Source organism: Nipponia nippon, unplaced genomic scaffold (genome assembly GCF_047370975.1).
Source record: "Nipponia nippon isolate SJK-2023a ecotype South Korea unplaced genomic scaffold, ASM4737097v1 scaffold_4, whole genome shotgun sequence".
NCBI lineage: Eukaryota > Metazoa > Chordata > Aves > Pelecaniformes > Threskiornithidae > Nipponia > Nipponia nippon.
In genome coordinates this window covers 20,315,246-20,331,461 of record NW_028262358.1, presented here as the reverse complement: position 1 = coordinate 20,331,461, position 16,216 = coordinate 20,315,246, and the positions used below count along the sequence as shown (strand labels likewise).

General features: G+C 37.3%; 1 protein-coding gene across 6 annotated transcripts in view; it reads right to left on the bottom strand.

Moving 5' to 3' along the window:
- NVL (nuclear VCP like) overlaps positions 1 to 16,216 on the bottom strand; it is a 46,757-nt gene that overhangs the window by 21,789 nt on the left and 8,752 nt on the right. For 4 of the 6 annotated variants that reach the window (XM_087773365.1, XM_087773366.1, XM_087773368.1 and 1 more), the window contains 9 exons: positions 16,015 to 16,116; positions 13,999 to 14,116; positions 13,360 to 13,504; positions 10,291 to 10,561; positions 7,790 to 8,008; positions 7,046 to 7,150; positions 6,185 to 6,247; positions 4,687 to 4,806; positions 2,711 to 2,810 (listed from right to left, as the gene is read on the bottom strand). In XM_087773365.1, the coding sequence (XP_087629491.1) occupies positions 2,711 to 2,810; positions 4,687 to 4,806; positions 6,185 to 6,247; positions 7,046 to 7,150; positions 7,790 to 8,008; positions 10,291 to 10,561; positions 13,360 to 13,504; positions 13,999 to 14,116; positions 16,015 to 16,116 (1,243 nt within the window). Of the gene's footprint in view, positions 1 to 2,117; positions 2,360 to 2,710; positions 2,811 to 4,686; positions 4,807 to 6,184; positions 6,248 to 7,045; positions 7,151 to 7,789; positions 8,009 to 10,290; positions 10,562 to 13,359; positions 13,505 to 13,998; positions 14,117 to 16,014; positions 16,117 to 16,216 lie in introns of those variants that run through there. The other 2 variants (XM_087773371.1, XM_087773367.1) reach the window with 2 other exon arrangements.

Genomic DNA, 16,216 nt, shown 5'->3' with positions numbered 1-16,216 from the left:
TGCAGTGTGCTCCTATTAAGTACTCAGACCATACTAGCAAAATGTAATTTGGTGAACACTGCCTATTCCTAAGCCCTGTAAACGGTGAATAAACTACACAAGAGAAAAATCAGCTTCCCCAATTTATCCACAACTTCAGTAAAAGTAGTTCTGATAAAAGCTGCATCAACTGGAAACTATATTTCTTCACACACATAAATGCAGATATCACAGCAAAAGTTTGTAGTTTAAACCTATCCAAAGTGTTACCGATACATACAGCTGATATCCTTCTGAAGCAAGAGATCCATCCTATCCAAACTGCACAGATAACTGCCTCCTCTAGCAAAAGCTGGATGTGCCAAGCTTTGCCGTTCAGAAAATATTATTTTATGGTGTTTGCAAAACAGCTCCTTTATCAAGATACAGTTCATTTCCATTTACAGAATTTGCAGATATATTTATACCCCGCAATTTGATGATTATATTTGTTATACCTCCTTTGCATTTTCTTTACATTTGGCATTTTTACCTCAAATTCACTTTTTTCATCAATGTCACTGGCTAGTAACACACCACCAAGTTCATGCCTTACAAATTTCCCAGCTTCCCTCAAATATTAGTTCAAACCTCATTACTCAAAAAAGTTTTGTAATTTTAACTATTCCAGTATAGTAAAATAGTACATCTACCACTGCAGCTGAACAAGGCAACAGTGACTTTTTAAAACTGAAAAAAAAAAAAAAAAATCCCCAAACGATTACAGAGGTAACTTATACCAACATAATTGTAAAACTGCATCCAGAATAAGGTTTATAAAGGGATGGATTAACAATTGCACAGATGTCTATTTCATATATGCATCAAAATGAGACCCATAAGCAAGTACTGAATCAGTGTAAATCCAAACCCAGCAAAGCTGGGAATTAGGACAAACCTGCCACACACAAGTATTCACATCTTGAAATTAACATCTGAGCAACATTTACTCTAAACTGACCCTTGTAAAGTTACTAAACTGCTTGCACTCAGCTGCCTCTACGAGAGGAGTCATTAGCTCAGAACAGTGCCACACACGCTGGCCCTAACAGCAGTCGCCCCCTGTACACCTGTGGTACACCTGAGGTGGCACTGCAGAAAGCCAAGCTGGATGTTTCCTCATCTTCAAAAGTGTTGGAATTCACACCCCAAGCTACCAGAGATAATGACAACTTCACCATCATCAGCAATTAGATGTGAAGCCCTTGAGAAACACTAACAAATAAGGCTGCTTGATATAAAGACTTGCAGTAGTGTAACTAATTTAGCAAGAGATCTCTTTCCTAAGGCAACTTGATGACACTAGTACTAACACCCTTGGTACCTCCAACTGCATCTATATATAGATGTGCTACATTGTATAACCTTAATTCTCTTTTCTACACTGGGTTAGATAGGTCGGAATCATCAAGCTCATGCCAGGGAAACTTACCACTTTAAATCAAACAATTACTACACGCAGATATAGAGTTAAGCATCTACTGCTCATACTTCACCATGTAGAAGGCTTGATAGTCTGTCATGGTGCAAAGAATTCAAGACAGGAAAATTTTCCTCAAAATCTTTGAATTTTTTGACCATTGGAAAAAAAACAAGACCACCTCATAGTTGCCTATTTTAGGTGATTTCAGACCAAATTTTCCTTAACCTATACGGCCCAAGCAATCTCAAGTATTTTAACTTTCTCATCTTCCAATTTATATCCAAAGTAGCTATGCTGCTGTTTTTCCCTGTTAAGCCATTTCTCATCAGAATTCTACATCTTGTCCTTACTTAATACATGCAGGCATGAAAAACTAACTGTGTCTAGTCATTACCAGTAATTTGCCAAATACGTGCTCTAGGCACAAAAGTTCTTTCCAAAATTCTGGCACCTACACCAGTATGGTTTTCCCAAGATAGACGAGTAACCCTGTATTTAATTTCAGTTGAAATATTCAGAAAAACGCTCATAACCAAGGAAGCGCAACATCTTCATGCATATGTTTCTTTCTATACTGACAACAAATTCCTTTACTTCTATCTCTCAGCATCTAGACGGAGTTCAAATTCAGGAAGGGACAAATTTCTTGCTATGCATAAAACACAAGACTTCTCCATAATACAAAAAAAAAAAAAAAAAAAGAGGCAGAAAGTTGGTTGTAAAACACATGATGTTTGTAAAGTAGATGTCAGTGTTCAGCTTATTAACTAAGATGATGCTGCAGGAATTGCAAAAACTACCAAAAATTGAAGGGCCAGCAAGGGAGCACAGACAGCTGTCAATATCAAAGCTTGACAGAACACGAGGGAACAGCAGAACTAACTGCAGGCTGAGGGAACGGAGTTCGGAACATGAAGCCTGGGAAGCAAAAGACAAATGGAAAAATGATTTAACAGGAGACAGATGCCTCAAGACAAAAAAAAAAAAAAATAGCAGAAAACTATAAGTCAACAGTCTTTCAAAGCATTTTACAGCAGTGATATCAGGTGCTAATTAAGACACATTTTAAAGAGGTTGCTTCATCTCACACTGTCACAAGAATGTGGAATAGATTAATTGATCAGAAAAGGTTTGGATTTGAGGAGACACTATAATTTTAAGTGCAGAACAAGGTTAGTTACAGAATTCAAGTATGTAAGAACACATGATTTCATTAGAAGAGAACCAAGGATGTCTGATTTCTCTTGTTTATGATTTTTGGGTCCTTACCTGGCCTGTTTGTGGCAGCCATAATGAAAACCTGCTGACGATTCTCCAGACCATCCATCTCTGTGAGTAACTGGTTAACTACTCGGACACTGGCTCCTGACTTCAAAAGGAGAAATTTGTCAACAAAATTGAGGAAACAGTGGGAATGTGAATATTTCAAAGTAAAAGAAACAAAAGATATACTAGATCCCTGCCCTGAAATACTATTCAAAGAAAAAGTTTCTTTTTCACACTTTTAATATAGCTGCATTCTGGATTACCGCTATCATATTCTTAGCTTGTTTCCACATCAAATTCATGCTACCTATACACCCACCACACATTTTAACATGTAGCAAACCTTTTCATTCCCATTAAAGATGAAGAACTCACTTAAAGAAGTACATATAGTACATATTTATACTAATAAAGAAGTACACATAGTACATATTTATACTAATCATTCTCCCATGTATCTCAACAAGAACACCCAAAACTTCTTAATATTCAGGTTAGGGCGGGGGGAAGTTCTCCAAATATTTAAACCTCTGAAACAATACTTTCAGCAGCTGAGCTACTCATAATTAAATGTCAACCCCATAGTACTGACATCCTATAACCAAACTCAACAGCTTAATCTGAATTTCGTTCTAGAGTTGGGGAGGCAGAGAGAGAGAGAGAGAAAGAAAGCACAGAAGCTGGAGAACAAGAGTTCAATTATGCAGTAAAACTGCTTGATGATTTTCACGAATGTTGTTCTAAGTGTTACTGTTTTATTTTAAACATAAAAAATATAAATCCACCTACGGGTAATTAGAATATGTGGTGAAAACGCACATAGGTCTCAAAAAGCCAATGGGAACACTGAACACCCCAGAGTTTCAATTATGAATCCCAAGGACTGCAGCAGCATCACAGCCTGAGTAACAAAGTCACCAGTCTCCTGCCCAGGCACTACCTCTACATGGTTAAAGAAGGCTGTGAAGAACAGGGGTGGGCTTCTAGGCACCAAGTTGCTGCCTGCTGCTGCCACCAGAGAAGTGAAATATAGTGAGGCCAAAGCACACTTGTTCCCCCTCCTTGGCTACCATCTACGCCTACTGTGATGCCTAGTACTGGACCTTTTATGGCTCTGTGGGAACCAGCACCTCAGGACGTTCAAGAAGTCAAGTCTGAACTTTTGAGCTTGAGTATCTTTCATAGGAAGTGAAGACAAGGTATGATTCAGAAACAGTGATCAAACTTCCCCTCTCCTAAGAACTGGAACTACAACAGCCTTCCCGTTAAAGTAATTGATGGCAATAGCTGAACAGCTATTGTACTCAACTTGTTTGTTGGAAAAAAAAAAAAAAAGCATCTTTTCTTTCAGCCATCAACATACATGCACCACTACAGTATCATAAAACAGATGCACTTCCTGATGCATAAAAACCAGAGCAGCTTTCCTTTCAACACACTAACAGCTTGCGCTAATACCACCCCACCCCGAAGCAGAAGTTAATCCTAGGTGTGGGTAGTTCCTATTCCAAAACAACAAAAAAATCCCGACAGAGAAAACTTCACAGGTGGAATAGCTCTGAAGTCTAACGCATTTCACTTATGTTCCTGCCTCAAATACTTTCATGACCCAGTTCATGTTCAAATAAATACATACTTCGTGCAAGCATTACAGTTGCATACAGGTGTCGTGATTTGGCCATAAATTAAACATGATATTAAACTGCACTCTTTCATCTTTTCCTACAGCTCTACACAGCCAAGTTGGTGGATATACACACATTCTCTGCATTTTTTTTATATATGCATACTAAAGAAGTATTAAGCTTTATAAAATTTGACGAACATATTTTTCCTCAAATATGAGAAAGCCTATGAGATTGTTTTTCTTGGAAGATACTGAACGTAGTACCCTTCCAAGTAATTCTGTTGCAAGCACAATGCCACAAAAGCTGCAACTGAGATAATTTACGTATGGAAATATTTTAAGACAGACTCACTTCACGGTCAGACCTCCGAGGGCACAAAGCATCAACTTCATCAAAAAATATAACACAAGGGGCTGAATTCCTGGCACGCTGGAACACCTGACGTACAGCACGTTCACTTTCACCAACGTACTAAAACAAATGACGGATCACAGTTAAACAATGTAAGACATGAAGATTTTGCTTGGGAAAAAAAAAAACAAACCAACAGTTTTAAACACTATTTGAGGTGCTTTGCAAGGGCGAAGTGCAACCTGCTAACCAGTTTACTTCTGATAACAATCTGTTATCTCTATTTCCTTACTGATCAAGATTTACATGGGAACTAGTTATCACTAGCTCACTTTTGACAGTTTGCGGTACAGAGTTTAATAGAATTCCTGTTTTCTGGGGAGTAAATCTAACTTGCCATCATTCTGCTGATGAGAATGAACAAATACAATCTTCATTAAGGACCTTGTTGTTTTTCAACTGTTCATAAATAAACCCTGTGAGCAATTTGAACACAAAGAACATCTGAAGTTCATATAGTTGTTGCCTGAAGACAGGGGGGCTGGCAAAGCAAGCCAGAATTTCACTTTGAATGGCGAATTGCAGGGGTGGGCGTTGCCAAGTTGTAAATGCAAACACTTCATTTGTTCCAAACAAACATGTTTTGATGAAATTAATGTCTTAACACAGTCTCTGAATCACAGCCAGACATTTTCTCTTTACTCCACAAGGAAGTAGGGCTCCTCATTAACTTAGAGTTACATTTCCTGCCTGTATCAGTACTTGAAGTACACACAAAAAAAACATGTTTGGGAAAAGAATACTCAGATCCAGTATTTTGGTTTCAGCTTCCACACTATTGATAACCACGTAACTGTCATGGTCTTCTGAGATGTGGGCTGCAGCCGCCTTGCTCAGTTCCACACATTCTCTTAACTCTAAAAGGGACCGAAGTTATACCACAACCCTTCTAAGTCCAGTGCTTCAAAAACTCAGACTACAGCACTTTCATCCGTTAACATTTAAAATCTTTCAAAATCACGTTGATCAACTAAAAAAAAAAAAACACATTGCGTTCCAAGGTTTCAAACTTCCATGAAGAAGCTAAAATGACTGGCAAAACACATTTCTGAAATCGAAAGCTGAAAACTTTATTTTCCTTAGGGAAAGCTGTTGATTTGCAGTTACTGATCACCAATTGTTCTCACTGTAGAATTTCTGTTCTTTTTCCTGACGTACATAAAAGCAATGACGCATGTAGTTGGTCATTTAGAAATCCCACTTCAGACAAGAAGGCTCCATCTGCCAGGTAATTTAAACCAAGATATACACTTAAACTACCCAGATAGCTTTTTTCTTTTCACATGAACAACTTCACTGATAAAAACTTTAAGCAGAGGTTAAATTAGGCAACTTTAGTTGCACCAGTATCAGTTGTGTAATTATCAGGAATTTTGCTTGCCCCCATGCTTTGGACAAGAATTCCATAAATAACAAACGCAGAATGATTAGTGCATACCATATTTAGCAGCTCAGGACCTTTAACAGATATGAAGTTCAGTCCAGACTCATTTGCCACAGCCTATCAAAAAGGGAAAGACAGATGTATATATAAACCACACGTTTTTCATGTTTTCTTTGGTTCTGTCCATGAAGTGATAAACAAACTTAAGGAGCATAGTTATCAATTGTTTGTAAAATATAGAAAACAGTACAAAGTGTAATTATATGCAATTAAGGGGGTGGGGTGGGGCAGGGAATTTAGTAAGGTGTTCTCTCTCTTTAATAAGGTAGTGTTCCAGATTCACATCCCACCCCCCTCCCCCATATTAGCTGAAGAATTCTCAATAATTAGTGGGAGTTAAGGAGATATTCAACTTCATAAGAGCATTTGAAGACAAAGATGAGTGACAATCTGGAAACTTGCATGATTATCTGCATTTACATGGGGAGGCCATAAGAACTGAAATGCTCGAGGAGAAGGAAAACAAAAGTATTTTCAGTAAGGTAAATATAATTAATAAAAATATGTAAGTATAATAGAGTGTAGACTACTTCTAAATATATAATTTAGTTACAGTGAAATATTCCATAGAAGTGGTTATCTAATAGAGTTTCTTCCCATCTCTACTACTTTCTTCTTAACCAACTTCATTCCTTCAGGTTTTGCAGTAATTCCCTCTCCATTCAAGCAAAATTGTGACTTTATAACAAGAAAATCACATAACTTTAGCACAGAGACCCAAATTTAATTTTCTGATGAGAAGTTGTGCAAAAGCCCAACTTCTCGCAGTATCATCCAGACTCAGTCATTCCTACAAAAACATCCACTTCAAGAAGACTCTCCAGTATTTTTAAACATGTTTAGAAAATGTATTACCTTAGCTAACAGTGTTTTGCCACACCCAGGAGGCCCTGCAAGCAGGACGCCTGCTGGAGTAGTCAGGCCCAGAGCTTTAAACTGCTCTGGGTTTCGCACAGGTGCCTATAAAAGAAATTATCATAGTTATCTGCGACAAAAAGCTAACATGAAACTTTTCGTTTCAGTTACAGTTGGATGAAAAAATCGTTCATAAGCAAGTTCTTTATTCCAACTCTTTATAGGCTAAAAGAATAAACAGTCGATCAGCATCTTATTATCATGCACTGATAAGTACCCCAAAATGGGAGAAGTATCATTATTCAGAGGCAAAGATTTTATTTAGCTAAGTTCTCGTCTTAAGGCATTAGTGGTAAGTATCCCTCTGACTGGCAGCAAGACTGCTAACCTTCCAGTTAAGTAGTCTCCAATTCTTTGTGTGACAGTTGTGTAACTAAGGTTATTGGTACAAAACTTTTAGAAGACTTAAGATTCAGCAATAATGAACATAGTGAAAATTGAAAGCATGAATACAGTAAGTGAAACGTTAAATACATGAACCAGACTTGTAACAAATTTGAAAGCAACTTATAGAAGTCTGACTATTTTAAATGAAGATGTTGCAAAATATCTAGTTTGTAGCATGTTAGAACTCATAGGCAGCACATTATACATTAAATAAATATTAAGAACCTAACCAGCATAGTTTTATTTTCTGCATAGGGGGAAGTGCAAAAAATCTTTGAAAGTAAGGTTAGGACATACCAATATTGCCATAGTCAGCTCCTCCCGAACATCCTCCAGGGCTCCGATGTCTGCCCATGTCACGTCAGGAATTGTGACAAAGCCTTCTCTCTTGGCAGAGGGCTGCACTGATGACAGTGCAACAATAAAATCATTCATCTCAATGCACAGCTTCTGCAGCTGCTCCTCAGGCAAGGGGTCTTGCTTCTTCAGCAAATCCAAAAGTCTCTGCAATTCATCCTTAGGGTACACGGAAAGGGAGAGAAAAAGATTATGCACTGGATTAGATTTTAAGAACCATTTTTTAAGGGCTTTTTCAAAGCAATACTTTCTTCAACTGTAATATTAATTACTATAAAACAAATTATTATGTACAATACACATAAAATAGGTAAAATTAACATTAATGATAAAAACGTTAAATGGACATAGTGCTTTCCTGGAACACTTGCGAAAGCACTGAGCTGACAGACTACAAGCTTGATTTAGATACTACAGAAACAGAGCTAGCACATGTATTGTCTTCAAATTCTTCCTACTGCTTCTCCCACGTTGATTAGGAGAAAGTTCTTTCCATGCTGAAATTTACAAAATATGTATTAATTATATGTATTTATTCTGTTTTTAATAAAAAATTGCTCTCAAGAGAAAGTGAACAACTCTGCTGAACAGCACAATTTCAGCAATTTGCAGAACATTCAATTACATATAAACCTTTAAAACTCTTAACACACTTTTAGATTATACTTTCATTTAACATAATCTGATTTCAAGTCATCAACTCATTTCCTCAGGCTGATTAGACCTGGTTTTGTAACCAGGCCCTGACAAAGTTTGGGCAAACAGAAGAGATACAGGGTAAAGCTTTTCAGCGCTGTCCCATCTTGCAGACCACAGTGCCTCAGGCAGGTATGTTCCAGTTTCCCCAGTCAGCTCCTTATTGGGGAAACCATCTGAGAAAATACTTGATCAAAGAACTTTATACCTTCACAACATAAATACAGCCCAGTTCTAATACGGGAAGGCAGTATCAAAGCAAACTGATACTGCACCACAAGTAAAACTATACCGGGATTTTCATTAGAAGATAGAGTGAGGAAAAAAAAAAATTGTAAAAACTCTGTTAAGTTTCCACTTTCTATTTGTTGCAACTAAGATAGCTCTACAACTGACCACAAAGAAACAGAAGCATTTATAGTGCCTGATATTCTTTTTAAGCCCTCCCTCTTAACAGAACCATTAAGAGAAACTCTGAAATAGCCAAGACCACTGGGTTTGTTTACTTGAATTGTGTGAATGATTTTTAAAGGTTTTGTATGTTTATTTTTCCATTATAAACACAATATAACGGTTTTAATGACAATACCCTGTATTAGACTATGTCAACCTCCTGTCAGCTATCAAAATATGGCTCTGTTAGGATTAGACTTCCTCATCCTCAATAACCCCTTTGATCCTGGTAATGTTGATAAAAGCTTCAACTACCTTCCCCTCCCCGCTTTCTTTTGGCTACATCAGGCCACAGGAAACACTGAGAGGTACGCAGGATGATTATGTTCCTCTACTACAAAGGCTTACTACCGCTTTTTACACTGATTTTTGTTAAATACAATAACAGTTTTCTTTGACAGTCCTTCTAAAACCAGAATCTGAGTACGATGTGGATTTAAAACCACTTTGTTTTACTTCTCCAGACAAATCTTTAGGAAGCCTACACATAATGAAGGCACATACAAACTCCAAATTTTGAGAAATGGGGCCAAGAATTTCTATATACAGATGTTCTGGTTCACTGACCACAGCATCTTACTTGGGCCACAGAATAATTCTGGCACTGGAAATGTTATTTTTCTGCAACAGAATTCCAGCTGTACTGCACATTAACAGATACTTTCTCTGCAGCTCAAGTCACATCACTAACCCAACTTTTCTACTGGATAGATACCTCTTCCTCAAATTTGCTATAGGTACTAGACACCACATGCGATTTAACCCAAGTAATCACATAGCTGGAGGGAAAATGTAGACTGCATAAATACTTCTAGACTTTGGCTAACTGTAACTATACCAGGTCAGGGACGAGCCCCAGGCATCATAATAGATATTTCATGGGGGGCACAGCAAACAGCTTGGTAAAAACTCAGTGCAAGTCTGATATTCTTACAGTTCTACAGTCGATACACTTTTGAAGACAGATATAGCCACTATTTTAACCTCTGGTCTGCTAGAAAACAAAACACAACACAACACAAACAACAACAACGACGATGAAAAACCCAAGAAAAAAAAAAAAACAGACCTTGTATAAAATATTAACATGATTTTTAGAAGTTGCGGGAGCAACTTATTCAGACCCATTATATGGGTCATTAAGCTTCTGGCTTAGGAGCTGATATTTCTAAATCTAAATTTAATATTATGTTGGCCATAGCTGTTTAAGAATTTATGAGCAATGACTTTCACAACTATAAAATGCCTCAATTCTTAAGCTATTAGAGGCACACACTTCAAGGAATAAATACCTTAGGAGGAAGTTCTAGTTGTTTGGTATCCTCTTCCACCAGGATGTCTGTTCCTATTCCCATGCTTTCTTCAGCTGTGTTTCCTCCAGCGTCTATGTGTTTGCTCTTCTGCTTCTCAGATTTTACCAGGACCCTGTTCACTGTGCACATAGCTGCCTCACGACAAAGTGCCATCAGATCAGCACCTACATAACCTGGAGTCAGCCGTGCTAAATGATGAAATTCAAAGGACTCCGGGAGCTTAAGTTTTCGACACAAAGTCCGAAGAATTCTAATCAAGTAGGCAGAAAAAGAACAACAAAATAAAGATTAAGCTGTGGCTTTTTTTTATTTTCATATGAAACCAAACAGCATTGATTTAAGGTCTCTTTCAGTCCACATGAACTGAAGTAGTAGGGTGGGAACAGTTTTTACTCAGCTAGGAAGTAACCAACACTGAAACCCACAAAACTATGCTATATATTTCCTTTCAGTTCTCAAACAAAAACCAACAGTATCAACCAGGCAATGTCAATCAGTGGGTAAAAGCTAGTTTTAGTGAATTAAATATACATTCTTTAAACCTTAGTTTATGATTCAAAATTGACAGAGTAGATCTCGGAGTGTACCACAGAGATGCACACAAGTTATCCATTGAGATATTTAAACTTGTGTTCCTAACAACCTTAGTCTGCATTGTCTGTTCCATCCTATTTTAATTTATTTATTGAAGAACATCCACAACAACTATTCTGCGAGGAGCAAATGCAATCAGACTGTGTGAGGAGCACTGTCTTTTAATCTTCAGTATCTTTCCCCTACCGCTGTCGGTGGAATATAACTGCAGATATTTCCTGCGTCCCCAGTAAAATTTCCAACAGGCAACACACAGCTTATGTGTACACCTCATGCGTTACCTCATCCTCGTTCAAAAGCTAACGTTACACCTACCTATGCAGTTCCATCACTAAGACAAAACAGCTTTATGTAACTGACAGTGAAGTGCTGTGCTTCACACTTTTTTTTTTATGGGAGTTTTTTTACTCTGTATCAAGGCTGAAGCTTTAAAAAGCTCCTTCAAAGTCCACCAAGACTTCCTGCTGTTATTCTAAGCCAAGGACAACTGAAAACTACATGATTAGTCAAAAAAAAACAAAAAAAAAGACAAAAGCCAATGTCACCACACAAATACTGGCACTGAAGAACTCTGAGTAGAGGGATCAAATCAACTTGTTTAAAACAGCAAAACAACACTTCATTGCGACAATATTTTAAAAAGGCAGCACAACGCAAAGAAGTGAAGATCATTAACATGCTTTCTAGTTCTAATGAAAACTAGTTTAAATTATTTCCAGATCAAGTAATGTAACTACAGAAAAGTTACCAAAAGAATGAGTTATTAAACTATTCAAAACTCTGAAATGGTAATATGTTTCATCTGTTTGCCTCCCCCACTAACAAGTTCCATCATGTCTCATTTAAGTCTTTATTAGTGATATTAGCTTGATTCTGAAGAATTTTTCAACCTGTTTGACAACAGCTGTAACTAATCAAGTGACTCAAAGTGTAAAAAGTTAAGAACTGTCAATGGTTCATTCCGAATTTGTGTCCTACATATATTATTTTCCTTCATATACCTTCATACATGCACAAGAAAACACTGTAAGTAAAGCAAGATCTCCAGGTACACCTCCTCATCCTACTCCATCCCCCTAAGGCTGTAGAACCACAGCTAAGCAGTTCAAATCATGCCTTCAGCAACACTGGTTTATTTTGTGGTAAATCAGCACACTATAAGGACTTCTGTTTCTATATGACCCTTTTATTTTAAAAAAAAAAAAGGAACAAAACCCCCCAACAAAAACCACCCCAAACCCAAAACAAAACAGAGAAGCGGGGAGGAAGGGAAGGGGTAATTTAAAAAAGAAAATAAAATCAACAGTTCCTGTAAGCCTACACCTCCAGGAACACAAATACAAACACTTGTACGAAACAATAATATGAACAAATGTGACTACACTCTAACTTGTGAACAATCTCTACACACTATGACAGCTTTCCCATTCACAACTCCTATCCTTTGAAACAGTGCTATTTCTGGGAATATAATTATCTTTAACATGAACCTAAGAAATTTCATAGAATCAGAACTCTCACCAATCAGGTTTTTAGTTCTGCCTCTAACCACTTGCATGTTTTCCCACAACCAAAAGGAACATAATTACCACAGGGCTGTAGATCTGGGGGAAGAAGGGGAGGGGGGGGAAGTGGAGGCATGGCCAGAAGCACGGGGTGGGGTGGGGAAAGGGTGGAATAATGGCCAGTAGTGCTGGCAACACAAAGCGAGCAATACTGCAAGCAGAACAGTTTGCTTTTTCAACCTAGAAATAAGATCAGTTGAGTTAGAAGGAACTTATCCTTTAACTTTTCTTTCCTTCCTGTAACAAGATAAGCCACAGCTGTTTTCACACTTCTTTCCTGTGATTTGTGCTGTTGCGGAAATGAGTAGCAGTTCCTTTTTAATTAAAAAAGCAAAAATATATTTTTTAATCTAGTCTTATGGTCACTGATCTTTGGAGTAAAAAGGGCCAGTTACACCGAACAGGATGACTGCAGCTCAGCTTAATGCTTGGACTGGTGTATTTCCACGAGGAACAGAACGGAAGAATCTAGGCCTGTTGCTTACGGTATGTGCTTCAGAGGACTAACACTTAATTTATGTTCCTAATTTAACAGTTACATAGGGAGCACCAAAGACAGAATGTTAACTTCCTGAACAACAGAAAAGATAAATTTAATTCCATCATCTAGACTGTTAAGGCACTTGAAAACCTATTAACATAATGCTAAAAGCAGATCTGCACACAAGAAAGGAAACCACCCCAAAAGTAGACGCAGCTACCAAGACAAAGAGTAGATGCACACTTAATGTCTTCTGCACTTTTCAGCGTGTGCTGATCCCTAGGTGTGTACAGGCACAAATAGAACTAAACACAATAAAGTACTTTTCCTTAATTTGTATGTTAACTTACACATTATTTCCTTATTTATTAATTAATCAAAAAGAAGCTTAAACGTTTTAACACATACTTTTCTCTTGCCGCTTCATCTGGGATCCCTAAACAAATTTCTCGATCAAATCTCCCAGCTCGCCTCAGTGCAGGGTCCAGTGAGTCAGGTCTGTTAGTTGCTCCTATAACAAGGACTTGGGTAGTGGCAGCCACGTTATTCAAGTCTAAAGGAAGGAAGGAAGGAAGTTAGTACTCATACTCACCATCTCAACTTTGTTCTGATATCTATGTGACTCTGTTTCTGCAGCACACAATACTACTCAGAACAATAGAGATAAACTAACCAACAGTCATACTAAACTGCTGTACATCCTTATTTCTACTACCTAGAATTTCCATTTTGCACAATCAAGCAAAAATAAGCATTTCAAATGACATTTGACATATTTTCCCATTATATCTTATATCATTATATCTATATGTTTATACAACAGACAGGCTTATATAATGCTGTACAGACCACTGTGAAAATAATGTAGTAACATCCCCTCAAATTTATTACAATCTTCCCACACCCCCAGGGTAAACTGTGCCAAAATACAAAAAAATTACCACCACTATCTCCACTAAAGTAACCACGAGTCACTACTGAAGGAAAGCAGACAGTGAGCCTAATAATTAGAAAGTTTAGCTTAGTACAGATGTTCCTGAAACTGACCATCCATACAAGTTAGGAACTGAGCAACAATTCTCCGCTCCATGTCCTTCGATGCAACTTCTCTTTTTGGGGTGATTGCATCAATCTCATCAATGAAAAGGACACATGGTGCACTGGACTAGGAACAAGAAATATTAATAATTACAAAATTACACTGACATAGTGTATTATGAGAAATTTTTCAGATTTGCTGGTCTATAATTATTACTCTAAGTCTGCTGCACAATCAACCTCTCCTGCAACAATCCTGTTGTTCTTACTGACTATCTGGAGAGCTGCCAGACTATGAAACTGTGCCGAGCTGAGCCTATGAAACAATTAAGGTATGAGATTCAAAATGTCTCTATAAATTGTTTAAAATTTAAGTGTACCTCTATGTTGCTTTACGTTTTCCATAAATATTCCATTGTGACTGCTTACTGGCCTAAATCCAAAAAAAGAAAATCAGACAAGAAAGGTCTGATTTGGTTTTTTGTTTGTTTTGTTAGTGACATGAGAGCTGTGGAATTTCAAGGGCTAGTATTTCTGACAGACATAATGAAACAAGAAGAGCAGTAGGTGGTCATGACAAATGATCTGCCGACTTCAAGATTACTACAGAGCCTGACCATGTTCAAAGAGTAAAAATGAGCAACTCCTACAAGTGTTCTAAAATTCCGTGTACATCACGTTCACAAAAAGCAAACACAAATATAGAATAATAATTAGTGTAACTAACAGAAGAGAATTGTGTTTAACTGACACAAGATTGTTAATATCCTCAAAAAGCACTAGTTGTGCAAATGAATATTAAAGGAAAACACTAGAATCATCTTCAGAAAAAGTCCCATATAAAAAAATAGTGTTTTAAAACCCACACATTGTGTGTTATCAGGTAGCAACTGCGCCATCTAGCTGTCATTCAGTTTTCCTCAATCCGATAGAGGAAAAAAATGCAACTAAGCTATAAAGATTCCACAGTCCATGCATAAGGTACAGTGGAACTATGTCTATTTTTATCCCCTGCACAAAAAATCAGTAGAAAAACTAAGTGGAAAAGTGAATGGGAGGGATTATAAAAAAAGGCAACAGATTTTATTTTTAAACAGATTTTACGCAATACATTTTTTTAAAATAATTTTTACAGCAACTTCCCCTCAATCACTATACATACAAAAGATACGTAATTTCTGAAAACTCTGTGCAATCGTTTATTTAATTTTATTCTAAATAACATCTTAAGAGGGCTTTCTGAAAATTAAAATGTAGTATGAACTAAACATAATAATCTAAGAGCTTCACAATCAATCCTTTTGCCCTGTTTAGCATCCTTTTATACAGGAACATACTCTAAACACCTATATGCAGTTGTGGGGGAGAGTAGAAGAACAGAATACAGTTGGAAAACCAGAACATTCTCAGAGGTCAGGAACAGAAAACTGTCCTCATGAAAGAAAACATTAGCCACATACTAAAAAAAAAAATAAAAAATCTGCATTTGTTTAAATTAAAATCATATCAACCTGTCCGGTTCTCTTTCCTTCCTACTGAATCTGAAAGTTGCGTGAAAGCAAGACTTCAACTGTAACTTGACTCCTCTTACGATATTTGTCCCAAATTTCTTTCTCTATATGTAAAACTCCCAAGTCTTAAGTCCCTCACGTTCACTCAAATTCCATGCCATACAAAAACAGCAAAAAACTGACCTTGTAACAAAACAAGCACAGTAAACTGCTCTCACATCTTTTTTATTTTATAAATCAAGCCAAGCAGCTCCAAGTAGGTAAATAATTTCTTTGCTCCAAGCAACAATCTTTTGTCAAGATTTCAGAATAGTAATCTTTGTGCTCTATGACAGCATGACACTTAGTACAATGGAAATCTAGCCACAGAAGGGGAGACACCATGACTTGTGTGCAGCAGTATAAAGATTCACTCACTAATATTCACTCAAATTCAAAACACAGCAACAAAGTATGAATCTTTACAAAGAAAAGGACAAACAATTCACAGCATTATTTCTAATGGGCGTCTCACCACAGCCTGCTCGAACAATTCTCTCAGTTTCTGCTCAGACTCCCCTGACACTCCAGACACCATCTCCGTTGCTGCCACTTTCAGCATGGGGAGCCCAAGCTCCTGAAAGAGACAAGGAATGTTGTATGATACATCCAGAGGTGAGAAATGTTGGCTATTCCAGAGGACAAATATTTTCCAGTATGACATCTTTTACACCCAA